The sequence below is a fragment of the Doryrhamphus excisus genome, linkage group LG7 (genome assembly GCF_037039965.1).
Source record: "Doryrhamphus excisus strain RoL-2023G ecotype Guam linkage group LG7, RoL_Dexc_Guam_v1.1, whole genome shotgun sequence".
Lineage (NCBI taxonomy): Eukaryota > Metazoa > Chordata > Actinopteri > Syngnathiformes > Syngnathidae > Doryrhamphus > Doryrhamphus excisus.
Genome location: NC_136363.1, coordinates 9,829,989 through 9,857,022, shown reverse-complemented (window position 1 = coordinate 9,857,022; position 27,034 = coordinate 9,829,989). Strand labels below are relative to the sequence as shown.

The window sequence follows — 27,034 nt, the reverse complement described above, 5'->3', positions numbered from 1 at the left end:
GTGTGGCCTGCGCGCTAACCATTCACCACCGTGCAGCCCTGATTGCTACTTTCATTCATTCATTCATTCTCTACCGCTTATCCTCGCGAGGGTTGCGGGAGCCTATCTTGGCTGTCTTCCGGCGAGAGGCGGGGTACACCCTGGACTGGTGGCCAGCCAATCACAGGGCACATATAGACAAACAACCATTCACACTCACATTCATACCTATGGTCAATTTGGAGTCGCCAATTAACCTAGCATGTTTTTGGAATGTGGGAGGAAACCGGAGTACCCGGAAAAAACCCACGCATGCACGGGGGAGAACATGCAAACTCCACACACCCCGCCAAGGGTGGGACTGAACTCAGGTCTCCTAGCTGTGAGGTCTGAGCGCTAACCACTCGACCGCCGTGCAAAATAATAGGGACGAGGCCTGGGACGATAAATAAATGAGCCTCAATATATCGCCATGGGTATCCGTGTCTGCTTTCCTTGTCTCTTGCCTCCATCCGTAGAACAACGGCATGGACGGAGTGAGCCCCTTTGTCAGTCAGAGTCTCTCCGTCTTAGTGGGTGGAGACGGGGGGGAGCGACGCAGGGTAATGGAGAACATGCAAACTCAACACAGAGATGGCCAAGAGTGGAATTGAACTCGGGTCTCCTAGCTGTGAGGTCCGCCGCGCAGCCCTTCACGGTATATTTGTAAATAAATTGTTATTTTGAAGTAAAACAACCCATTTTTTGTGTTATGTTGGGATATCTTTTGTACCTTTTGTAGTCGGGAACTAATATTTTTCTGAAACTTACTACTGCTGATTACTAAAAAATGGAAAACATAGAAACAAACTTCTTTTTCCTGATGAAAGATGGCCAGTTGAAGGCTTGTACATTTTGGATTGAAAAAAAAAATTTAAATGTACCAATTAAAACGAGAGTTCAACTACAGGAAGTGTAATTAAAGATGAATGTCGTTGATTTTATTATGACTCTTGTTATTTTTAGCCCGGCAGCCAAGAGGAAAGGACACAGTGACTGCAGGTAGCGTATGTTTGCAGAGGGAGATAACAGCAGTTGGCTAATATCATCTAAGCATAATTAAGGCGGGATTATAAAAGTCACCAAATGCTCATCTTGTTTGATAAGGCAAGGAGAGAGATAAGCCTCAAGTGGAGCCGCCGGAGCAGAGTTCCGTCATGATGGCGGAATATTTAATGAATTCATTGAAGCACTTTGTCGCATCGACATATAAAGCTTTTTGTGCAGTCAAGCGCACTTCCGTGAATGTTCAACCACCTGCTCGCCATGTCAACGACGTACGACGATGGCATCCTGCTAAGTGAATCATCCTGTGTATTGTAACGATACAAACAAGACAAAGAGTTTACCGATTTTCTTGCAGCGCTCCTCTCCTCTGCTGTGCATGACGATGGGCGAGTAGATGAAGGGGCTGGCGGTGACCATGTTGGGGCCGAGCAGGCCTTTGACTTTGTGAGGACGCAAGCTGACTGGGAGGTTCAGAAGCTTCACTGACCTATTTGGGGCAGTTTGGGAATATATTTTAGTAGAAAAAAAAACAACATAGGGTCACTATTTTTCATATTTTCTATTTTTTTTAGGTACTACTAATACAGGTGTGTGGTACCAACCAAAAATTTAAGTACACTTTCTCATGCTATTGGATGACAAGGTGTCTCCAAACTTTTGACCCGTCCATCATTCTCTCAAACATTTAATGGAAAATAAATCATTTATAAAAATAAGTAAAAATACAAACTCAATCTAAAGTATTTTAGATAAAATTAAAAAAATATATATTAAGTTTTAAAAAAACAATTTCATTTTATTTTTTTATGTGACTTGCATGTATGTTCAAATTAAATGAAACCATTCATTCATTCATTTTCTACCGCTTTTTCCTCACGAGGGTCGCGGGGGTGCTGGAGCCTATCCCAGCTGTCTTTGGGCGAGAGGCGGGGTACACCCTGGACTGGTCGCCAGCCAATCACAGGGCACATATAGACAAACAACCATTCACGCTCACATTCATACCTATGGACAATTTGGAGTCGCCAGTTATGAATTATCTCACAACTGGCATAATAATCTCAGACTATATTGTTGCTATTGTAACACAAGTCTCATTTACATCTTAAATTGATTATTAGTTGCCAATTAACCTAGCATGTTTTTGGAATGTGGGAGGAAACCGGAGTACCCGGAGAAAAAAAACACGCATGCACGGGGAAAACATGCAAACTCCACACAGAAATGGCCGAGGGTGGTAAATGAAAACCATATTATGCATAAACCATATATATATTATTTTGTTAATTTTTTTGATGTAATGAAAACAAGCCCAGAATTTTCACATTTTACAGGAATACCTTTGTAATACTTTCCAAACAGATATGTAATGATGTCCTAATTACATGTAAATATAATTGCGATGGTTTGATTATGAACCATTATCATCACTGAAATTGCACAATGCCCGGTTTTCATGGAGAGCAATTCATTTAACAACATTTGATGATTACAGCGCCTGTGTAGGAGTTGTAGATGTTTCATCAGCTCTTGTGATACTGAACATTATTGGATGTCATCGGATTGTGCAGGGGTACTTAATAAAGCGTGCGATATTCCAATTGGTATAACTCATGCACTGAGAATGCTGACCTACCGTACAATAGGCAGCTTTGTAAAGGGCACAGCGGGCAGCTTAAGGCCATCCGGTAAGGTGATGACCTCCATTCCACCCGGGCATTTTGAGGTGTAGTTTTCCAGACTCTGGGTCACTTCTTTCTTCTCTATAAAACATAGAAACATAACAAATCATCATTTTTCCCCCTCTCTCTTTACAGTAGAGCTTTCATATCAGCGAGCTATAAATAAAGCAAACATTAATGGCCTGTGAGGTGAGCGTCCCTCAGCAATAGGCGGCGAGAGTCTTCAAATAAAAAATGTTAAGCCTTATTGTACCATGAATAGCTTTAAAAAAGGAGAACATTACTGCTCATCCAGCCGTAAAAATTGCTTTGGCTCGGCGAGGCTCGAGAGCGGAGGAGGACACTTGCTTGCTAGGAATTCAAACAGTGCTGTGACGCGACTTAAATCAGCCGCTGGAACCCTCGTTGTGATTGTACAACACACACACATCTATAATGACATCATCGTTTCAGTTAATGAGGGTGCCAGATTGGCACGGAAATGTGCCAATATTCATTAATTCATTCACTACCACTTTTCCTCACGAGGGTCGCGGGGGTGCTGGAGCCTATCCCAGCTGTCTTCGGGCGAGAGGGGTACACCCTGGACTGGTGGCCAGCCAATCACAGGGCACATATAGACAAACAACCATTCACACTCACATTCATACCTATGGACAATTTGGAGTCGCCAATTAACCTAGCATGTTTTTGGAATGTGGGAGGAAACCGGAGTACCCGGAGAAAACCCACGCATGCACGGGGAAAACATGCAAACTCCACACAGAGATGGCCGAGGGTGGAATTGAACCCTGGTCTCCTAGCTGTGAGGTCTGATATGATTTGGCATTTGATATGATTTGGTTTGGTTCCTCCTAGCTTGGCCGTCTTATTATACATTCCTTAAGGCCGTCGTTCACTCCAGGAGTCTTCGGGTGGTCCATAATTATCCTCCTGACCCCACAGAATGAGCTAGAAACATCATCTCCATGGCAGAGAGGCTTGCAGTAACACTTGAGGAACTCTACCTGCTACTCCAACAGTGGACTGCAAATTGGTTCCAAATAGGAATAGGTGAGGGTCTCTCAGAGACCACCAGAGATCCAAGCCCCCGCAAACGTGGAAATATTGACTGAGTGAGGACTTTCACGCCAATGCCGTCTCATCTCGGCGCTGCGTGGCGTTCGTGAACGTCTGCAATCAGACGGCCTTAAGAGGTCTATTAAAATGCATCTGAGGCGATACGACCACAAGTGGACGAGTACACGCACCTGGAATTAGAATGTATCTCCGTGTTCATCTGGAGCGACAAGATCTCACGCTCCCGCTCTATATGCAAAGCGGGCGCTTTCCATATGGAAATGAAACAAAGAGGAGGAATCCCAGACTTTGGAACCGGAATATCTGACTTTTTAGATGTAGAAGGCAACCAGGAGAATAAAGTGAAGTTGTGAAAATATACTTATTAATGACAAAGAGCAAAGGTGTGATTATAACCATAGAACCAATAACCAATCATTCTGTATGCACTTTTGATTTACTTTTAGTTTTATTGTAGTCATGTACATCACTTGAGATGTTTATTAAGATGTTACCATGGCAATAGAAAATGGGAAGTCCAACCGCATCACCAAAAACAACAAACTTTTGTGTTTTTCCCGACTACATAAAACTTAAATAAAACCGCCGTTTTTGCTTATTTTGCAGTCCACCTTGGAACTTTGCTCTTCAAAAAGATTAATCACCGTCACCGCATCCAAGGTGCGAGTTCAGGAGGGAAAGGGGAAGCAAAAAAAACACATTAAAAAGCTTCATTTGCATGCACGGGTCTTTGCGCGGCCCGCAATGATTCATCATTTTCAAATGCTTTGTTGTGGACTGCGAGTTTGCATTACTGTCAACACAACACAATATAACTAAACTCTTCAAAGCGCCTGGAGAGGTTGTTCGTGAAAGTCTCTTGTCTGAATCTTGTTCTCTTTCATTCATTCATTTTCTACCGCTTATCCTCGCCAGGGTCTTTCAGTTGTTTATTATACATAGCAATGTCAACCAAGCAAGCCTGGATGATTGAGTAAGAAGGATTGTTGGCCGCTTCATATTGTAAATAATTCTATATTTTGCCATGCTAACATCAATAGAGGCTGCATGGTGGTGAAGTGGTTAGCGCAAAGGGCTCACAGCTAGGAGACCCGGGTTCGATTTCATCCCCTGTGCATGCGTGGGTTTTCTCCAGGTACTCCGGTTTCCAACATTGTAAAAACATGCTAGCTTCATTGGCCACAGGTATGAATGTGAGTGTGAATGGTTGTTTGTCTATTATATATGGTTTCCTCCCACATTCCAAAAACATGCTAGGTTAATTGGCGACTCCAAATTGTCCAAAGGTATGAATGTGAGTGTGAATGGTTGTTTGTCTATATGTGCCCGGTGATTGGCTGGCCACCAGTCCAGGGTGTACCCCGCCTCTCGCCCGAAGACAGCTGGGATAGGCTCCAGCACCCCCCGCAACCCTCGTGAGGATAAGCGGTCGAGAATGAATGAATGAATGAAAGTAGCAATCAGGGCTGCACGGTGATGAGTGGTTAGCGCGCAGGCCACACAGCTAGGACACCCAAGTTTGATTCCACCCTCTGCCATCTCTGTGTGGAGTTTGCATGTTTTCCAGGTACTCCGGTTTCCTCCCACATTCCAAACACATGCTAGTTTAACTGGTGACTCCAAATTGTCCATAGGTATGAATGTGAGTGTGAATGGTTGTTTGTCTATATGTGCTCTGTGATTGGCTGGCGACCTGCCCAGGGTGTACCCCGGCTCTCGCCCGAAGGCAGCTGGGATAGGCTCATGAGAATAAGCGGTAGAAAATGAATGAATAACATCAATAGAGAGTGCTTTGGCTATGAATCCAGCAGAGGGCACTGTATCACGATCCCTACACAACATTTTCCAGCAGGAAGATGCTTTGACAAGATGTGATATTGATTTATTGTAAGTATAAAACTGTCTACTGTGAGCTTGCAAGTGTAAAACCCAATTTGTGTCATTTATACTTTGTTTAACTGCTTTTTAGAATGTGTCAAGGATAAAAAAAGTGTTTTAAAGTAACAAAAATAGGAATTTTTATAGGTATGTCCATTATCCACGTTTCTTTTTTTTTTTGCCATTGGCCGGCGGTCTTGGAACGTGCGTTTCTTCCTCAAGAGCAACATCTTAGACACTTTCCTTAAACGTACAACGGACCCTACAGATATGTTGCTACCTGCAATCCATCAATAGCTCGGTGCAATCATTGCGTATCAAAAGTCAGGTCGAGGCTTTTTTCAGCTCAGAGCTGAAAGGGTTATTGCTGGCGGCAAATCATTACCTGCCATTCTCCATGCGATGCCTGCTGTGCACGTATCCAACACGTAGCATCAAGCAACCTGCAATCACGTGTCTGACATATTGAAGAACACACTGGAGGCAAATGTAGAAAGGGGGAGCATCCAAACGACAAAACTCTCACAGACTACAAGATGAATTCATGAAAAATTGTAAATTAAAAGTTGATCCGAAGGAGACACTTTAAGTGTAGTCAATGCAAATCGGATTTGTTGTTTACTGGAAGTCAGCCTCTGTAGTGCAGTAGCAGGAGGCCCCTTTGTGAGCATAAAATATGAAAATGCACTCAAGGAGGTGGTAGGATGCCCTAACAATGTGTTCTACTGCGATGTACTGGAGCTCTTATGATCGGGATAAATTGGTCCCATGTACTTCTTTTTAAAAAGGTGCTTCAACTCGAGGCCCTCTGCATATTCTAAATATAAGATGAATTCATTACTAACTCATTCAATCCCAGCCATTTCTCAAATGTTGTCCCTCGCGGTACCGGCCATTTTTGATGATTTTGACTAATTTTTCACATACAATATTGTGTTTTTAGGCTATAGGGTTAAGATTAGACTCATCTTTCATCGGGGAAAAAAAATAGTTTCTACCTTTTTCCGTTGTTTAATCAGCAGTAGAACATAGGGAGGTTTCAGCAAAATATCAGTTTTCAAAAAAAAAAAAAAACATTTTTGGGGTGAAAATTTTGCCAAATTTAGCCAAAATGCCTAAACAGCGATGCCACAACATTCATTCACTCATTCATTTTCTACCGCTTATCCTCATGAGGGTTGCAGGGGTGCTGGAGCCTATCCCAGCTGTCTTCGGGTGAGAGGCGGGGTACACCCTGGACTGGTGGCCAGCCAATCACAGGGCACATATAGACAAACAACCATTCACACTCACATTCATACCTATGGACAATATGGAGTGGCCAATTAACCTAGCATGTTTTTGGAATGTAGGAAGAAACCGGAGTACCCGGAGAAAACCCACGCATGCACGGGGAGAACATGCAAACTCCACACAGAGATGGCCGAGGGGGTATTGAACTCGGGTCTCCTAGCTGTGAGGTCTGCGCGCTAACCACTAGTCCACCGTGCAGCCCCGCCACAACATAAACAACCAAAAATATGGTAGTTTTACACAATTTTTGAAAACTATTGAACTATTTCCAATTTTCACATTTGTAACCAAACTGTATGTGTGCACGTGCGCGCACACGTGTGCATTAAGGGTGTGGAAAATAATCGATGTTAATCGATGCACATGCGCGCGATGCGAGTGCATTGGCTCATTCACTGGATGCAACTGATGGGTGAAATCTAGATTCATCGCGATGCGTTTCTGGGTATCTGTAAAATCCAATACAAACGCTGTTTTATTAATGTTCAACTTCACCCCATATGCTGTTCTCCAGGCGCCATGAATGCACCATCATTATTTGGCCTTTTGTATTGAATACGGACAGAAGTCTATACGTATGAAGCCTATACAACTACTAGTAAAACAGCATGCATGTTCGTAGCAAGCAGCAGCGAGGAAGTTTCTATATTTACCCCGCGGCAACGTTTAAATGGTATGTTTGGAAACACTACAGAACAGGCAAAGAACGACGGAAAGCTCGACAAAACGTCAAACACGCAGACCCCCTTAAAAACCAAGTCAGTGGATCTTCAGCTGCTTTCCTAATTATCCAGGAGCCATTTATCCATCCCTGCAACACACCATTGGGTATTTCTGTTGATAAATACTAATTTCATTGATTGGAAGTGTCCCGTTGAAATGATGGTGGATGTTCCTCTTGCGGTGGGTCTGTCTTGAATTAGCAGCAGCGGAAAGAAAGCTCCTTTTGCTCCAATGTAACGTTTCATTTGCCAAGCTTGTTTCATCTTGTTCATACCTCAACTCCTCCTCGTGTCCATTCACATGCCCCGTCGCCAACCACGGATTACACTGGCCTCTATTGTGCGGCCAGCAGATTGTCTGGCTCACGCTGCTTCAGTAAAAGCTCTAAACTGGCTGCGCAGGATTTCTGCTCAGAGCACAATGTTGCACTCGGTCCAAGAAGGAGACGGGCTTTGTTGTGCTCCGCACACTAATGAGCACAACGCCGCTATCACCAAAGGCCAGGGTGGCTGTTGCTAAATGTTTTTTTTTTTCTTTTTTAAGAAACACCTCACAGGGTTTAAATGTGGCATCTTTGGAAACTTCACTCCCTCTCTCTTTTTTTCTCTCTGTGTGTCTGTGTGTGTTCCACCGACCTTGATCTGACAGGAAGTCCAGCATGGTCTGCAGCAGGAAGGACAGGTGGCGTACGGAGAGGCCGGGATTGCCCATGCGGCGGGAGGCATACACCAGCTCGTGCAGGAGACGCATTTGAACGGCGGCCCAGCCCCGGTGAGTGCCTGCGGGAGAGATGACAGCGAGGAAAAGTCACAACGCGAACAAGGATCATTGGTGAAAATGTACAAGCAATGAAAAAACAGTCCAATGAATGTGTTTTAAGTAGAGGTTGATTTAAGAGTGCTTTATTGATTAGCGGCATGCACAACTATTTAGCTAGATCGTGTCCATTTGTCCATTATTGCTGCGAGCTTAGTCAATACATTTCAAACTGGAGCAGCTTTGTTTTGTTTGTCAGTCATTTGGTACGACGGCATAGCTTCATGACTGATACGTTGACAAATATCATCCCCACTCGGTATTAAAGTGGGTGTGGTTCCTCGGCATACGGTGTTCCACGTGACAGCGTTTTTGCAGCTACGTAAGTGTTCCCTTAATTTAATAAAAAAGGTAATTTTAGTGCCTAAGAACTACTTTAAGCGGAATAATACGCTATGTGCGGCTCACAGGCAGCTACTCTACTCTCAACACTCGACTGTTGCAACCACAATTAAGGATATCGATTAATCATCGTTAAAGATCAACAAATTTCCTCTGCCCGCACACACACACCAAGTGGGGACTTAGCCTGTCACATTCAGGGTCAGTCAGAAATAACAAAACTCTTTTACACGACAAATAACCGCCAAGTTGCTCCAGTATCCTTGAACATGTTAAAGGATCTGCTCCTATGAAAGTGACAGTAATAACTAATTCTTGCATTATTACTGGATTTGAGCCTTGGATCAGCACAATAAGAGACAAGTGACAGGATATCTCATTCATTTTTTTTTCTCTACCGCTTATCCTCATGAGGGTTGCGGGGGTGCTGGAGCCTATCCCAGCTGTCTTCGGGCGAGAGACGGGGTACACGCTGGACTGGTGGCCAGCCAATCACAGGGCACATATAGACAAACAACCATTCACACTCACATTCATACCTATGGACAATTTGGAGTGGCCAATTAACCTAGCATGTTTTTTGGAATGTGGGAGGAAACCGGAGTACCCGGAGAAAACCCACGCATGCACGGGGAGAACATGCAAACTCCACACAGAGATGGCCGAGGGTGGGATTGAACTCGGGTCTCCTAGCTTTGAGATCTGCGCGCTAACTACTCGACCGCCATGCAAAATAATAGGGACGAGGCCTGGGACGATAAATAAATGAGCCCCAATACATCGCCATGGGTATCAGTGTCTGTTTTCCTTGTCTCTTGCCTCCATCTTTAGAACAACGGCGTGAACGGAGTGAGCCCCTTTGCCAGTCTGAGTCTCTCCGTCTCGGTGGGTGGACACGGGGGAGCGACGCAGGGTAATGTAGTAGAAATTACACTTGTAGATTGCGATATAAGGTTTTGTTTTTTCATTGTATGTTCTTAAAAGTAATGTTATGACTGGTGATGATTTACACTAAAATGCGTTGTAGGCCCACCTGTAAGTGGTGTAAAAAACAACTGTGGCTGTAGACAACCTCCCGATGTCATATCGTATGCATCTGAAGCATCAAGAAGCTTCATCTACCTTTGCAATGTGCTTTAAAATGTTGAAAAAGTTGAAAAAACTCATGCATGCTACACTTCCCATCCTGTTGTTTACATTGAGCCCATCATTAATAGTACAGTACTGTACTGCTTGTGTTGATGACTACTATCTGATTTTAGAGCGCCAAACAAATGTGACATCCAACTCGTGACTTAGAAAGTGCTCTTCCAGCCAGTGACACCCTAAAAGCATTCCAAGCCTGAAACCAACTGTTACATAAGACCCTCATCCCCCCACGAGATCTCCTGCTTCACTCCCAGCTGTCCGCTGTTGACTCACTGCGTGGGGAAAAAAAAAAAAAAAAAAAGAACCCAGAGGAAGGATGTGGCGGCGAGGCCGAGAGGGACAGGAGAGGAGAGGCAGGCGGATATTTGCAAAAAAAAAATAAAAAATCTTGCTGAAACGCGACTTCCAATAATGTTGAACCACATCCAAGATGCTTTTTAGTTGTCAGCAATCTCGCCCCCACCACCCCCCTCTTATTCCCCGCCCATGAAGTTTATTCCATTTGGCTTCTGCCGCCATCTGAACGTCCGCTAAATGCATTTCTATCACAAGCTCTGTTATCCATTGTGAAACTGCACTCACGAAGCAGCCTAAAATTAGCTGACTTCCATCTGTCTGCTGCAAACCCAATGCTGCAAGGATGTCTCCCACTACTTTAGAAGGGCGGCTTTCAGACTGGGGAGGAGCGTCCGCCCATCAGCACACGCTGAAGAAAAATAAAACAAAGCATCAACGTTGGATGAAAATGGCGAGAAGGGTGATCTCACTGATGATTTTAGGGGGAGCTTAATGCTACTTAAAAAGCCATTTGTTCCACAACACAGTCAAGTGAAGCCGCCTCATTAGGATGCAGCAGCATGTTCGCTGCTTGGCAAACTTACATCTAATCCTCCGCCCCTCCCCCCGCCAAAAGAGAAGAGTCCTTCCCACAAGTGCCCAGTCACACTTGGACCTGTATGAGGAACCTTGAATAATCCAAACTTGGATCAGTGGTCTGATCTAGTCTGGTTTTTATGAGAACAGTGAGAATTTCTCTGCACTCCTCTTTCCAAGCCGGTGGTGTAGTCAGCAGAATAATAGTTCATACAAGGCAAGGGGGCCACAGCTGAAATAATTTTTACAGTAAAAAAAATAATTAAAAATTAAACTGGAGCAACAGCGCCTCTTCTGGTGAGAGGCAAGCACTGCATGCTATTTGCCTCAATTGCTTGCTTGAAAACACACATAAAAGTCCCCTACTTTTCTTTTTACTGATATTACAACACTAGGAGTCTGTTTATGAGCAACAGATGCGTGATCCAGTAATGGAGCTTGTACGCAACCCGAGGACCTCATGTATAGCAATAAACTATAAAGCTTTCAGCAGTAGTTGAAGTGATAAAAAAGCAAGGCAGCTATATTAACAGACTCATTCAACTTACACCTTGTTTCTATTCACCTGACATAAAAAAAAAAGGCCAACCAAGGCCGGCCATTGTATGACACAAATCCTCTCGCCGTGCCTCTTAAATAGCGATCATGAGAGATAACACGAAGGTCCCCGAGCTCTTGTGTTCGCTCCGAGCGCCATCTTTTGTGTTTGCGAGCACTGGGGGGGGGGGAAAGCTGTCGAGTGGCTGCGAAGAGCCACGGGGTTGAGAGTTGCGTGGATGCGAGCGAGAGAGAGGCCGATCATAAAGACCCCGACAAAAGCTCTCTTTGTGCTCGCTCAAGTGTTTGCTTGAATACCAGACAAAGCCTGAAGAGGCACTTGCGGGGGAAAAGAGATGGTCAACCTACTAAAGGTAAGAGGGTGCAATGCAGGGTGGTCTTTGTTTAGTAAAGCTGCACCTTCAACTCGTCGTGCTTTCTTAAACCACATGACATAATCTCATGACTCCGTAAAACGGCTACTACGTCCTCACGTCTACCTTTACTGAAGTCCTTGGGGTCTAGAGACAGGCTGTATCCAGGGAGGGTCTCCAGTAGCAGCTTGTAACAGGCCCTCCAGCCTGGTTCTGGGATGGTGGGCGCCACGCACTGCATGGCGGCGACACGCTTGAAAAACGCCGACTTGCGCCGAAAGCCGATCAGTTCGTAGAGCTCAGACAAGATGCTGTAGCGCTGGATCTTCTCCTCTTCGGAGAGCTGCGAGTAGAGCAACAACATTGATGGCGTCCTTTAATGAGGGGGCAACATGGTGGAAGCATTATCGGGAAGTAGGATTGCAGTACTCCTGAACTGCTGTATACAAAAGGCAGAACATTTGTCAAAAGATAAAAGAAAAAAAAACCTAAACATGCCTTGATACTCTAATGCAGTGTCAAACTTTTTTGAGCCACGGCACATTTTTTTTTTACATTGGAAAACATCACTAAGTCTATACAGGGCTCTACATTAAAAACCAAAATGACTTGCCCATGGGGAATCCTTAAGGTGAGAACTACTTGCCCGAACTTGCCCCATGTAAAATGAAAAGACTGCCATAATGATATTATGTAATTTTTTGTGGCATCACATGAGAATCTCAAATAAATAAAATAATACTGTAGCGTTGCGTGTGTGTTGTATTCCGGGCTGTAGTTTCATGCATGGACGCTGGGGGCAGTCATGTTCAGCTCGCGCTCTTGGAGCGGGCGTTTTGGGACCAAAGAAGAGGAAGGAGAGGGAAAAAAAGAGAAGTTCGGTTGCCGTGCGCCCAGCTAGTTAGTTAAGTCTGCAACAGGCCAGTAAGTTGTTTTTCATGCTGCCTTGGAAATAAAAACCATGCAACGATAGAGGTTCATCACTTTTTGCTGTTTCCTTCAGAATTAGACGATGTTGGCAGCGACGCCATGATGGATGTTTTCGTAGTCAAACGATCGCTGATTGGTTGATCGCGAACAACGGGTGTGGGTAAAACGCGGACTGTTGATTACGGACCGCGGTCTAAATAAACGATTCTGATTGGTCCATTGCAAGGATTGCTTTGCAAATTACCACCGGAATTACGCAGTCCGTGTTTTACCAACACCCAACAAGAACCGCTTTAAAAAAAACTCTTGGCAGTATGGCATGCCAAAGTGCTCTTGCCCGACGGGAATATCACTGATTAGATTTACTTGCCCGAATTTTGTTTTAACTTGCCCCGGGCCATAGGTACATCGTTATTGTCGAGCCCTGCTATAGGAGGAACGAGCTCGGTGTTGCCACACGGACCGATATTACATTGCTCTGCCAGTCTTTACACCACGGACACTCCACAGTAGCCATGTTTACATTGAGGAGTTTTTCTCTTTCCGAATGACTTTTCCGGAAACAATGGTATACATGGAAAGGAATATTCCAATCTCTTGTCTACATGCATCGCTATAATCAACCAGAATAGTCAATAGGGCATGCCCAGTAAAACGTAAACACTAACATCACGTGATACCGACTTCCCCGAGTTGTTCTTTCACTTGTTGGAATAATTCCGTATTGCCGGTTTTTCGTTTGTCCAGTCTTGAAATTTAGTTTGGATCAAAAACAAACTTTCCGTATCAGTCCAGTGCCGATTGCTGGCCTCCATTTTTAAAACTGTATAACGTCTGGAGCTGCGTGTTACGTCATATCTGAGCATGCGATATGATAAATTTAACCAGGACAGGATCAAATTCAATAATGCTAATATTTTATAATTCAACTCGGTGCATGTTTTATATAGATATATATTTTCTTTTGACTTATGGACTAATGAATGGCGTATAGAAGGGTTTAGATTCTGTTCCACAGATGGCGCTAATGCACACGAAAGCTGCTTGCCAACCGCCAATAAAGTACAGAAGAAGAAAAACGCACCCTGACAACTTTCCGTTTGAGCAGCTACAAGATACCTCAGTCGGATTGGGGAAAGGAATATTCCACCCCTGTTAATCCGATTATATATTCATTCGGAATGAGGCGTATACAAAGGTTAAATTCTTTCCGTTTGAGCAAATAAATCAAATGCAATTGGAATATTTGGGTCCACGTATACGTGGATATTGACATAATATTTGCAAATGATGATTAATGAATGTTAATTATAAAAAGTGATATTGGATAATTCCTCACGGCACACCTGACAATTTCTCAAGGCACACTAGTGTGCAGCGTCACAGTGGTTGAAAATCACTGCTCTAATAAACAGCTGAGGATTAATGCGCATGCTTACATTGGCTCAAGCTTAGAGCCCGGCGTATGCTGCAAGGCTCCCAAAAGAGCATTAAATAAGCAGTTATTCTTTTAGCCATCTATCCTAAGAGAGCTTACTCGTTACAATAGGTGTGTACCTGTCCCAGGTTGATGTAAACGGCATTCTGCAGGAACTCCGAGGCCTCTCTGGCCCGCTTCTGGATGGCCAACACCCGCACTGCCTTCACGCAGGCCTCCAGCTCAATGACGCCTGCATTCTTATACTGGTGGTACATAAAGGAGGGGAAAAAACTGAAGCGTGTCATCACATGTACATCATGACAAGCATGCTCCCATTGGTGTTCCGGCTACTACTACCACATGAAACTTTGGCCTACTGCTTTTTTTTCCCCACTTTTTATCTCACCGTCCATTAATTTCCCTCCACTTCCACACTCATTGTCTGCTTATTAAAATTCAATTAATAACTGAATGGCTGTGTAATTTCATTGTGAATGAAGCAGCTACAGGTAACGGGGCCGAGGGATGGAAGGAGGGAGGGGGACCTATGGAAAAAAGGCAATTATAATAATGATGATAAAGCACAGGTGCCTTAACAGGTAATGAGCCGATTCCGTTCTCCATAAGCACTGAGCATTTATGGGTGCGGTTATTTAGGATATATTTTGTGTGTCATACCGGCAGAAAAATGAAATGTTGGTATGTTTTTTTGTTTTTTCTTCTCCGGCACAGGAGTGAGACCGCATTAAACTGTTACGTCATGAGTAATTAACAGCAGCTGTCAGTAAGAACTTAAGCTATTGCTCTCAAACTCAAATCAGATCCAATTTAATACTGCCCCTGGTGTTTTGGAGACATATTACAGGTCAAATTAAAGACCTTTATGTAAAAAAAAAAATAATTTGTGGCACCACCTATGCTGTGAAAGAAGTACTACAAATGACTTATAGCCAATTATTCGGTAAATCCTACCACTGCCTTTGCAATTTGGTTGATGGCGGCCATATTATATGACCAATCTCGCTCAAATTGACAAAATGTGTCCCTGTCGATGCATTAAAGGTGTGTACCAAATTTCATGGTGATTGGGTTTAACACCGTGAAGTTACAATGGGTGCCGTGTGGAAAAATTTCAAGTCAGTTGGGCTCAATGGTGGAAAATAAATTTGCCAGAAAATAATAGTACAGGGAACACAGTAGGGTTGCCAAATGTCCACCTTTTTGAGTGGTTCTTTTATAAAAACTAATTTGGAATCACATGACTATGCATATAATATTCCATTTTGACGAGCCACAAGCATCCTCACATCCATGAAATCAATCCCTCAATACCTTTCCATAATACGAGATGGCCTCTTTGTATTTCTCGATTATATCTTCCGGGCTCAGGCAGTTCTTCGCTCGGCCAATCTCGGCGCTGGTGTCGGCGCTGATGCCGTTGGCCGTGAGGGCGCCTACGCTCAGAAAAACAGGAGGAGAAGTGATTAGTTTGGGAAGGAAGCTGGCATGATCGCTGAAATGAAATAAGGAAGCCCCCAGAAGGGACTTGGCTTCGCCGTCTGATGTGTGTGCAAACAGTGCGTAGTGAAAGGTGCACCTTGCAATGATTTAACAAAACTGCAGCCATAGGAAGCAAAAAAAAAAACAAACCCCTTCACATTTCATATACAGAATAGCAGCATCGCATGACCCTTCAACAAGTGGGATGCTGCACTGGTAGTGCTGTGCTGCCACCTGCTGGTGGTTACAAAACTATTTCATCAAGTGATTTAGAGACAGTGTGTAGAAGGGAAAAAAGGTGACAAGAATGGGGAGCTACTCTAACACAATTAAGACGTAGGAAGAAGCATGAAGGCATGCAGGCAGAAGGAGACTACGTTTGGTTAGAGAGGTCATACCTGGGTCAATGAGAACCTCCTGAGCCCCTACAGACACAGAGAAAGAACGCACTCCATCACACATGTTAGCAGTGTTAGTCCCAACACACCCTTTATAAAACGCAGGGCCCTGTGATTTTTCCGTGTTAATGGGATCGCAGATTTGGCCAGGTTGAACGAAATATACTCCTCACGAACACTAACTAAGCACGTCAAACATCGGTAATCTATCTCTGAACGGTGAATGGAAGCTGGCTGGGTTATTGTAGTTTAGCAGAGCATGCTGGCGGGGGTCTGTGTGTGTGTGCGACTCAATGCTGGGTGTCCACATTGTGTGGTGCTATGGTGCAATAACGCTGTGGTGGTAAAATTAGTAAAAAAAAAAAAATGGAACTGTGAAAAAATTTAATAGAATTTGGAAGAGGGGCAAAAAAAAAAAAAGAGAGGTTCTAATAACTCATAACTATTATTTCACTTTATGCTATGATGGTGTGAAGCCGCAGAAGGGAGGACTTCAAAAGAGGTCCTAGGCAAACAAAATTGATCCGGTTTCTTTTTTACTTCCTGATCGAACTCCAAGGAAACATCTTCACAATGTCAATACTTACAATGTCAGCACCTGTATGACCTGGGGGGGGGGCAACACACGGCCCATTTTAACAACTTTGCCTCACTATTCAATTCTATTAGATGACACTGCTCTTTGTCAAGCATCACTTATTGTATTCATTCTCATTGTTGTACAGGGACTCCATCTAGCGGAGTGAATTTTATTTGCACTAAAATTATATTGAGAGACATACACATACAAAATCCTAATTTACTCCAAACTTGATTATGTTGTTTTTAACAAAAGAGCAATTAAACATGTATTAAAGAACTGGGCCATATAAGGAAACCCCTTTTATTAGTGACAGGCCATGCTGCAGACACACATGCATACACAAGACCCTATGGACATGCACTCAAGTACTGCATATCTTTAATCAGCCTATTATGTGAGATGAAGGGTATAAAGCATTACATTGAAGGGTTGAGTTGGTCTGCTTGCCAGAAATGTGATCTTCTGTGATTAGACTTGATAAAAGCTAAGACCTTATTATTAAAAGCAAATGAAGACCTAAACTTGCGTTACAAAGGAAATTACTCAACGGCTCGAGCCGGCGTGATGTTAATTGTTAAGACGAGCATGTTAATAAGGCAACAGGTGAGCTGCTTAGGAGTAGCAGAGTGGAGATTTTAACTGCCCACGGCCACTGCCCCAAAGGCAATTTACTCCTAATACATGCCCCATACTCTCTGCAGCTGAGTTGGACACTATTTGGGAAAAAAACAGGAGGTTGCCTTTACCAGGTCTGTGGCGTTTCCCTGCATCTGTCGGCTGGGAGATACTTGTCTTGTGTGCTAGCATCTTCCCCGCGGTGCCTCCGGGATAGTGGAATATGACCGAAGCTGAACACAAACCCTCCAAGGCGGCTGCGTGAAAAGGAAATAGCATTAAAAACATGTATGGTATGCACCAAGGCCACGACCATAACAACGAACCTACCCCCCAGCCAGAGGAAGTCATTCACGGCCCTGAGCAGCTCCACGGCCATGTGGTAGTGAACCAGGGCGTCCTGCAGCATGCCCGCTTGGAGACACAAGTCGCCCACGTGCTTCCTCATCCGTCCCTGGCAGCGCTTCTTATAATGCCTAAAGATGCAAATATTTGAGGGGGGGGGGTAATGTTACTGTCACACAGATCAATGCTACATCAGAGTCGTAACTAAAGACATTTGTCCACCTGTGCCTGCTGTACCACACCAATTAAGTCCAATTATAAGCGTTTTCACACAGCAGCATCCCACAATCACATAACGAACATATGTCGACTTCATGGAATAGCACCAGCATCTAAAGAGCCTTAAAGTTTACATTTTTCTTGCATTGCTGTTCTGTATAAAAGGCACCAACACAGCAGGATGAAGTTGACCAGAAATGTTCAAGGGGCAAGTGGATGCTATAGGCAGCATGTTTAAAAAAAAAAACATTCACATAAAAGCAGGCATTTTATCACCGCATTGCTGTCCTGTATAAAAGGCACCGACATAAAATGAGGAAGACAAAGATGATGGTAATTTCCCAGAAGTTAGCACATAGCAATAGCCAGAAATTCCATGCTACATTCGAAACCATGAGTCCCTTTTACAATGTCTGTGTACTTTTTTCCTGCATTATTGCTCTGTATAAAAAGGCATTGACACTTTGGTCATTCTCTTCTATCAACCTGGCAATTTTCCAGCTTTGGAGGTAGTACCAGAGCTGTAACAGAGGTGGACTACTGCCTCTTCTGTGTGAAAGCAACCACAGTTGCAGTTATACCCAAATTGGCTGTATACCAGGCACAGAGGGACAAATGCGGGATCTATTCATACGGCTTTGATAATGCAATTTGGGGGGATGTCTGTGTGAATGAGGCTCCTATTTTGGTGGGGTACCAGGAGAGGGTACACAAAGATCATGTACTGAGGGGACAGGTAAGGGAACACTGTCAACAAGGATTTCCATGAGATCAGTACATTAGATGTCTTATCATCAGTACTGTACTTCAGATCATCTATATCCGTTTTTTTTTTCACCTTTTCGCTGATTTATCTACATTTTCAAATGTGCCTACCCTAAAACCTAGGGAAGAGGAAATTGGGGTCCAAACGGTCTACACTGATGGAGGTCTAATGGCTCACCTTTTTGCACCCAACAATAAACTCACAGGACAGTATGAAAGAAAAGAAGGAAGAAATAAATAAAGAAAAATGAAAGATGAGTGAGATCATACATGAACCTGTGGATGAAAATGTCGCCTCACCTGCTGTCAGTGTCCAAACCCACAAAGTCCTTCTTCTCAAAGGGCACACAGAGTAGAGGGATCTTGTCCCCGGACTTGTCAGTGGCACGGTCAAGCCTCTTGGACTCCAGAACGATAAATATGGACTCCACAAAGTCCTCCACTCTCTTCTCCACATCAGAGCAGTCTTCGAAGCTGGGATAGAAGGCCACGTCCGTCCTCTGCTGCTCCGCAATCTCCCCCTGCAGCCCGAACACCAGCAACCTAGAGTCGTAGAGGGTGGAGCTGTACACCTCCTTCTGGCCGTGGAAGTGCTCAGCCGTCAGGGGCCAGTCCTTGGAGGAGGTGCAGGTGGTGATGGCGATGAGGCCCACCACCTTGCGGTGTGTCTGGAAGTCGCCCCATTCGTTGTTTTCGGGCAGGTAGTGGTGGCGGTAGCGGATGTAGAGGATCCGCTGTGAGTCTCTGGTGCTGACTTGGCTCACGCTGGCGATGCGCTTGTAGATCCTGAAGAACTGGTCCTCGGGGACGTTGCCGACTGGTTGGACCACCACGAGCACCGATTGGTGGTCCTCGGCACATTGCATGTAGTCAGGGACACTCATCTTTCCATGTGGTGTCTTGTCAAAGACAAAAGAAGATTAATATTGCTCTGTAATTGTAATCTGAACATCTCTACAGCGCATTAATGTAAATATAAATATGAAGGAGGTCATTGTCACAGCATGGATGGCTCTATTTTAAAGTGTATGAAGACGTGCTTTGAGAAACACAACACATGCATTTGAACACAGAAATGTATTGATTTAAGACTAACATTTAACAATATCGACTAAAATAGTAACACATGTGCGATGCAGACGCATTTGACGACTGTTCCTGTCCATATGTATGTATTTCAGTGCCGGATACAGACGTCATCTGACACTTGTTTCCGCTTGTGTAGCCTAGCCAACAAGCCAATGCACGGCCGTCGCATAATAACAGCATCGATTGCATTAACAACGGATAGCCATCGATGCAGACATTACCTTCAATATATCTGTGGCTTTTACGCGGCTGCCTAGTTCACATTCAGTCATACATATATTCTGTTACCTTTGCGGCAGCCTGCCAAACCGTTCCAGCTTCCTCTTTTGGCTCACAATTTAGCAACGGAAGAACAACAATACAGTTTCCGGGCAATAAATTTCAAAATAAAACCCCAACAACCACAAAATGTTTATTGAGCCGTTACTTTACGAAGAAAATACGCATATTAAGTAATTAAATAGCCAAGAATATTGGCAGTTTTATACTAACATAGCGTAATTAGGATAAATATACATACGTTATGGCTTTGCTCTTATTCTGAATATGTGAACAAACATTTCCTTTTTGGTTGGAACACGCTGTTTTTTTAGTTTATCGTGCAAAAACATTAAAAGTAGCTTTAAAAATATATTAAAACGTCCTGTCTTTGTATGTAGCTATCGCGTGTGTTTATTATTTTATTTGTTTATTTACCTTACATGCTTGTGTGCGACTGCGGTGTGTTCAGGTGCGCCACAAAGACAGAGCACTATAGTTATCTTAGTTTTCCCTTTTTAAGCAAAAATAAACGCTTTGGTGGGATAGCTTTGATTGTGTGTTTATTTGCTTTACATTGTTTTTGTGTCTTTCTTCCTCCTATAGGCCTATAGAATTTGAACTACTGTTTCATTGCACTTGTTTATTTTCATAAACACTGTAAATCATTATTGACATACATGGGGCTGTTGTATACAATGAAATGATACAAGGCTACTTTGATATTTTGTCATTGATAATGCAAAGAAGTTATACCATTGATAACACTTTGCAATAAGGTACACAAAATTACAGTAGTTAATGAGGAACGGATCTACCTAACCCTAACCACCACTCATTAGTTCCCCTGTAACTACTCTATATTTATGTGCTTTAGTTCCTAACTTATTAGTTCCTCAGTAACTACTGTATTTTTGTACACCTACTTTTTTTTGTCCAAAGTGATTTTTTAATGGCTGTTTGTTTATCATATGACGTTTTTGAATTAATATTTTAACTTTATGCAACTAAAATTATGTATTTTTCCTCATATGACATTATCCTCGTAAAATTGATACTTTTTCTCAGAATATTTTGAATTTTATCTAGAAAAAAAATTACGTTTCCTATTTTTTAGGGGTTTTTGTTAGTTTCGTTGTCATGTATTTAGAAATACGTATTTTTAGATGTACATGACACAAGTGGTGAATTATGCAACGTTTCCTCCTTGTTTGGCTTTGAGTGTTTACCGTCACGTCGACGCTGACAAAAGGATGAAAGAGCCAGTGTTCTTTCGGGATGACGTTGTCCCAATGGCGAACGGGCAAAGCGCTTTCATCGCAGAAAACCAAAGCCTCAAAGTCCCCAAAAGAGGCGCACAGGCACGCGCGCGGCTTACGTCACAATGATTAAATACGACTCCCCGTTTGTGGTGAGCTGTCACAATAAGTAGTGGTCACACACTGGCCAAGGCTTCTCTGCAGACCTTTAGCTGCACTTAAGGTGGATCTTTGAAAAAAACAATTAAGGTAAGCGTGCTTAGCTTTTAAAAGTCAATTAGAAATGCAGATTTAAAAAGTGTGGGCACTAAAAAAAGGTGCATCTAGACACTTGACTTTGGTGAAGATGGTGAGTGCTTCATCTTAGCAATGAAACAGTATTATATACTTATGGCATTCCCATACTTCAGGCCTCTTTACATGGACATACCCAAAGAAGTGGAGGTGGTGGAGAAGGTGGTGAAATGGGACAACAAAATTCAGTACTTGCTCACAGTCATTGGATTTGCAGTTGGACTGGGAAACATATGGAGGTTTCCCTTCCTGTGCCAAATTTACGGAGGAGGTAAGAAGCTGTCGTTTAGCGACACTACGTAGGTGTACTGAGTACTCGTTCCGCCCACCAATGAACAGGAGCGTTCCTCATCCCGTACCTGTTGGCGCTGGTGTTTGAGGGCATCCCCCTGCTGTACCTGGAGTTGGCTGTGGGACAGAGGCTGCGCAAAGGGAGCATCGGCGTATGGACGTCCATTTCACCTTTTCTGGGTGGAGTGGGTGAGTACTTGTGATCATTTATAACCATTTCTATTTGTTTGGCTACGCTGAAGATTTAAAAAAAAAAATGCCAAGTAACAGCCTCCCGGGTTTGGAGGGGATCTATCAAGAGGAGTGCAGATTGATAGACAAAAATAATACATATCAAGGCAGTAAAAAGCCAAACAGTATGAATAATGGTGCAATTTCATGATAAATTAGTAAGAAAAATAAATTCATGTCACATATTTGATGTTATGTAGTATTGCACACCGGTCACTAGGTGTCAGTGATGTTACTATAATGTTCAGTGAGGCCGGAACATCCATTCATCAATCCCAATTTCTGTGCCGCTTATCCTCACGAGGGTCACAGGTATGCTGGAGCCTATCCCAGCTGTCTTCGGACAAGAGGCGGGGTACACCCTGGACTGGTGGCCAGCCAATCACAGGACACATATAGACAAACATTCACACATTCATACCTATGGACAATTTGGAATCTCCAATTACCAACATGCTTTTATTACAGTTATGAATTATCTCACAACTGGCATAATAATCTCAGACTATATTATTGCTATTGTAACACAAGTCTCATTTAAGTCTTAAATTGATTATTTTCTCAGATTTTGTCTACTGTATTGGGTAATAAGTGTAAAGGTGACCATTGCGGTGTTAGGTCATGTCCACAGGGCTCTAAACTAGAAATATATTTTATTGCCAAATAAGGAATCCTAATTAGAGAAAATCTAACATGGTCAAGTTAACAGCAGTAAAGGAGGGATAATTGCAAAACAAATAAGGACCTACAAAAGTAGTCACGGCGGTCTAGTGGTTAGCGCGCAGACCTCACAGCTAGGAGACCGGGGTTCAATTCCACCCTCGGCCATCTCTCTGTGGAGTTTGCATGTTCTCATGCGTGCATGTTTGCATGCGTGGGTTTTCCCCGGTTACTCCGGTTTCCTCCCACATTCCAAAAACATGCTAGGTTAATAATTGTCCATAGGTATGAATGTGAGTGTGAATGGTTGTTTGTCTATGTTTGTCCCTGTGATTGGCTGGCCAGCAGTCCAGGGTGTACCCCGCCTCTCGACAGCTAGGATAGGCTCCAGCACCCCCGCGACCCTCATGAAAAAAAAGCGGTAGAAAATGAATGAAAAGTAGTCCAAAAATATAAAAAAGAAAAATGAGTTAAAATGCTGATAGTGAATGCTTGTGATTAGTTTACTGTTCTGTACAGTGTCAGTTATTTTCTCCCTACAGGCATTGCCTCCATGATTGTGTCTTTCCTGGTGGCCCTCTTCTACAACGCCGTCCTAGCTTGGGTGCTCTGGTACTTGTACAACTCGCTCCTAAGCCCTCAGCCATGGAGCCAGTGTCCCCAGGATCAGCAAAGTAAGAGTGCTCTCGACCCACATAGTATATATAGACAGCACCCATCTGATGAATCCAATGGTCTGCAGAACACCTGAGGTTGTTTTTAAATCAAAATGACATATAATATAGATATACATTCCGAGCTAAAGCATGACTAAGTGGAGGTGGCAAAGAACGGCGGATGGCACGGCCGTAGCGGTATACCTGTTCAACAAACGGGGTCTCAAACACGTGGCCCGCAGGACACTAGTTTGAGGCCCCCGCCTCAAAGTTTAATTTGTTTAATGGATGAATGAATGTTTAATTTGTTTTTTGATTTGCATATTTATTTTTCCATCTTATTTTGTGTCAATAAATAAAAATTAACATTAAACATTTATTGAATAATTTAATAAAGAAAAATCAATTTGTTAATTCGTTTTTTGATTTGCTTATTTATTTTTCCGTCTTATTTTGTGTCGAAAAATAAAAATGAAGATTAAATGTTTATTTAATAATTTAATAATAAAGAAAAATAAATTTGTTAATTTGTTTCATTTGTTTTTTTGATTTGCTTATTTATTTTTTCCATCTTATTTTGTGTCAAAAAATAAAAATTAACATTAAACATTTAAAAATTTAATAAATAAAAATTAATTTATCATAAATTATAATAATTTAATGTTTTATCAGAGAACCAAAAGCACTGAAAAAGTGGAGGGTATAGCAGAAGCGGAAGCATTGAAGACAGTTTTTTTATTTAATTTATTTTTTATGTTTTTAATATATATATATATTATTATTTTTTAAACCTGATGCGGCCCAGCCTCACCCGGACCTTAGCTCCAGTGGCCCCCAAGTAAATTGAGTTTGAGACCCCTGTTGTAGAGTAACCGACCATACCTGATGTACTCATGCAGATGCGACGGCAGAATGTAAGACGAGCACTCCAGCCAACTACTTCTGGTACCGTGAGACGCTGAACATCACGCCGGAGATCGAGACCAGCGGGCCTCTGCAGTGGAAGTTGGTGATCTGCCTGACCTGCGCCTGGTTGATGCTCTACCTCTGTTTCTTCAAAGGGATCAAGTCAATGGGAAAGGTCAGTGGACTGGCAACATAAGACGAGTCTTTGCAATTAAATGTGCTTTTGATTCATAGGCTGTGTATGTGACAACCCCTCTGCCTTACATCGTCCTGACCATCTTCCTGATCCGTGCCCTCACCCTGCCCGGAGCTACAGATGGCCTGGTCTATCTCTTCACTCCTGATGTGAGTTAACTGGCACATAGTTTAGCATGATGGACGCAAGCTAAGCTAGTTCTTGTCCTCAGTGGGGGATACTCAAGGACCCTCAGGTGTGGCTAGACGCCGCAACACAGATCTTCTTCTCTCTGTCGGTGGCATTTGGAGGTCTGATAGCGTTCTCCAGCTACAATAACCAGTTGTAAGGATCAACAAAGCAAGCTTCCAGTTGTTGAAGTCACTCCAACTCCAATTTGATTGGTCCGGTTTTGTGTTTTTTTAGAAACAACTGTGAGAAGGATGCAGTCATGGTGGGAATAATAAACAGTGCCACATCCCTTTACGCATCCATCTCCGTCTTTTCCATCCTGGGCTTTAAAGCCAACAATGCCTTGAAGAGCTGCCGAGAAGAGTAAGATCATTTCCAAGCTTCCTGATGGGAATGTGATGGATGATGGTTGAATGTTTGTTCCGCAGAAACATCCATTTTTTGAAGAGCACCTTGGTTTTTGCGTCCGAGAATATAACAACAGAAAACTACGATGACAAGCTGGAGTACATGGCTTTGGCGTTTCCTGTTGAGATGAGCAAACTGAATCTGAAATCATGTGACCTAAAAACCTTCCTGGGCCAGGTGATGTTGTCTCCCATCTTGTTTGGTCCTATGAACAGTGTATTTATTTTTTTAAATCTCAGAGCGCTTCAGGAACCGGCCTGGCGTTCATCACGTTCACCGAAGCAGTGCTGGAGATGCCTGGATCACAATTATGGGCGGCGTTGTTCTTCCTGATGCTCTTTAGCTTAGGACTGTCCTCCATGTTTGGCATCTTCGAGGGAGTCCTTAAATCTTTCAATGACCTCAACCTGGTGCCTAAGTGTATCCCCAATGAACTTTTTACAGGTTAGATGTTTTCATTGGTGGCTATGATTGTAGAAATACGGTCTGCTGCCATCTGCTGGGCGAACTCTACCCTTTTTTTTTTTTTTTTGCAGGTGTGGTCTGCTTACTCTCCCTTTTGGTGTCCCTCATCTTCACCATGGGCTCTGGGAACTACTGGGTGGGGATCTTCAACAGCTACGTGGGCTCCATCCCCTTGCTCATTGTTGCATTTTTTGAAGTGGTCGGAGTCGTTTATGTCCACGGATTGAAAGAGTATTTAACCTTTTTTTTCCTGGCTACATCTTGTACAAATGTCATCTTGCTGTGCCTTTCTCTGTGCCTTCAGGTTCACTGAAGACATCTACTTCATGACTGGGAAGAAGCCCAATATTTACTGGAGGATTTGCTGGAGTTACATCAGTCCCATAATGCTCTTCGTGGTTCTGGTGGCGTATGTGGTCCTCGAAGCAAAGAATCAGCCGACATACGGCGCGTGGAACCCTGCTTATGTAAGAAAAGTGGCAAAAAGTGTTCAGTTAGCTCACAAGTTTCATCCGTGTATCTGTCTTTAGGAATTATTTCCCCAAACGGAGGTGAAGACCTACCCAGACTGGGTGTTTGCCATCATCATCCTCGTTTGTTTGCTGCCTGTGATTTCCATCCCATTGGTGGCTCTGTACAACCTCATCAGGGTGTGTTACGCCCACCCTAATGCCACCCTGTACAAGTTTGAGATGTTCGAAACACCAGCCTGGGTGCAGCGACGAGCTAATCACCAGCTTTCAAACGTGGAAATTAATTAAAGGCCAAATGTGGCCTGTGAAAATCTACAGTATTTGTCCTTCAATTTTGATTTACACAACTCTATGAAATACAGGGGCAAGTGTCGGCATCAGATTTTCCGTGGACGTGGTTTACCTTTGCTGATGACATTTCTGTGACTTTCATGGAAAAATACCACTAAGTGTAAACCAAAGTCCATGTCTGGCAGCGCATGTGCCCGCACACATTAAGTAGTAAAATAGCCTGGAGCATTTTCAATTACCCATCTTTATTGATCCAGTGGGGGCCAGGTTTACTGTGTTTTATGACAAGTGGGTCATCAATAAAGAGCTTTTTGCCTCTGTGGCTTTGTCGGCGGTGAACACGAGTGCACGTATAAAAAATGCTGTTCCCTTGATCATGGGGCGTGACGCCGCATCTTGTACATTTCAGCACAAAAGCTTGCAAGATTGTGTGCAAGGAGACCCCAGCCTCGGCAAGATGGGGGTCATGCTAGAATATACAATAAAAAAAAAGCATACTGCCGAGTCACATCGCCACAGGAGGAGGAAAAGTAAAAAGATAATAAATTGCAGACATGTGCAATGTTGCAAAAACGAGAACAACTCGTCTTGTACGGGAGGTTGAGATAAAGAACAAAGAAGCTGGTATTGAATGCGGCATGTACAGAATATCATGCTCAGATGACCTCATTGCTTTCATAAACACTCCCGCTACCTTGCTAGGCACAATATGCTTTCATGTTAGCTTTGCATCGTCTCGATCGAGGTCAGCGTAACTTTGCCACGGCATCACCGGTTATCCATTAATCAGCAAAGTTAGCACGCTCATATCTTAAACAAGCGGAAAGGTTTTATCCAC

At 43.3% G+C, this 27,034-nt stretch overlaps 2 protein-coding genes across 8 annotated transcripts in view; one reads left to right on the top strand and one right to left on the bottom strand.

Moving 5' to 3' along the window:
* The window catches only part of trappc9 (trafficking protein particle complex subunit 9), a 118,346-nt gene extending 98,295 nt beyond the window's left edge, over window positions 1-20,051 (bottom strand). Inside the window, exons 1-12 of one of the 6 annotated variants that reach the window (XM_078792056.1) lie at window positions 19,926-20,051; window positions 18,850-19,447; window positions 18,727-18,757; window positions 17,550-17,695; window positions 17,351-17,476; window positions 16,022-16,048; window positions 15,456-15,577; window positions 14,261-14,386; window positions 11,900-12,116; window positions 8,318-8,461; window positions 2,663-2,789; window positions 1,368-1,513 (exon numbers count right to left, since the gene is read on the bottom strand). In XM_078792056.1, coding sequence (XP_078648182.1) covers window positions 1,368-1,513; window positions 2,663-2,789; window positions 8,318-8,461; window positions 11,900-12,116; window positions 14,261-14,386; window positions 15,456-15,577; window positions 16,022-16,048; window positions 17,351-17,476; window positions 17,550-17,695; window positions 18,727-18,757; window positions 18,850-19,432 — 1,795 coding nt within the window. In that variant the 5' untranslated portion in view covers window positions 19,433-19,447; window positions 19,926-20,051. Of the gene's footprint in view, window positions 1-1,367; window positions 1,514-2,662; window positions 2,790-8,317; window positions 8,462-11,899; window positions 12,117-14,260; window positions 14,387-15,455; window positions 15,578-16,021; window positions 16,049-17,350; window positions 17,477-17,549; window positions 17,696-18,726; window positions 18,758-18,848; window positions 19,448-19,858 lie in introns of all 6 variants that reach the window. The other 5 variants (XM_078792057.1, XM_078792052.1, XM_078792054.1 and 2 more) reach the window with 5 other exon arrangements.
* A 1,198-nt stretch (window positions 20,052-21,249) lies between these two features.
* On the top strand, window positions 21,250-26,220 carry LOC131101328 (sodium-dependent neutral amino acid transporter B(0)AT3-like). 2 transcript variants are annotated; one of them, XM_058046292.2, is made up of 13 exons: window positions 21,250-21,403; window positions 21,565-21,719; window positions 21,788-21,928; window positions 23,173-23,304; window positions 24,186-24,367; window positions 24,427-24,537; window positions 24,600-24,712; window positions 24,794-24,922; window positions 24,988-25,144; window positions 25,207-25,411; window positions 25,504-25,663; window positions 25,737-25,899; window positions 25,963-26,220. In XM_058046292.2, exons 2-13 carry the CDS (start codon window positions 21,575-21,577, stop codon window positions 26,191-26,193), a joined length of 1,869 nt encoding a protein of 622 aa, XP_057902275.2. In that variant the 5' UTR covers window positions 21,250-21,403; window positions 21,565-21,574; the 3' UTR covers window positions 26,194-26,220. The 2 variants fall into 2 exon arrangements, with proteins under 2 accessions (XP_057902275.2, XP_057902277.2); XM_058046294.2 differs by lacking the exon at window positions 25,963-26,220 and having other exon boundaries at window positions 25,504-25,568; window positions 25,737-25,890.
* The last annotated feature ends 814 nt before the right edge of the window (window positions 26,221-27,034 follow it).

Coding starts and splice junctions, on each gene's coding strand:
- LOC131101328 (XM_058046292.2), top strand. CDS start 21,575: ATGGACATACCCAAAGAAGTGGAGGTGGTGGAGAAGGTGGTGAAATGG. Junction 21,720..21,787: donor GTGCCAAATTTACGGAGGAG/GTAAGAAGCTGT, acceptor ACCAATGAACAG/GAGCGTTCCTCATCCCGTAC. Junction 24,713..24,793: donor TCCAGCTACAATAACCAGTT/GTAAGGATCAAC, acceptor GTGTTTTTTTAG/AAACAACTGTGAGAAGGATG.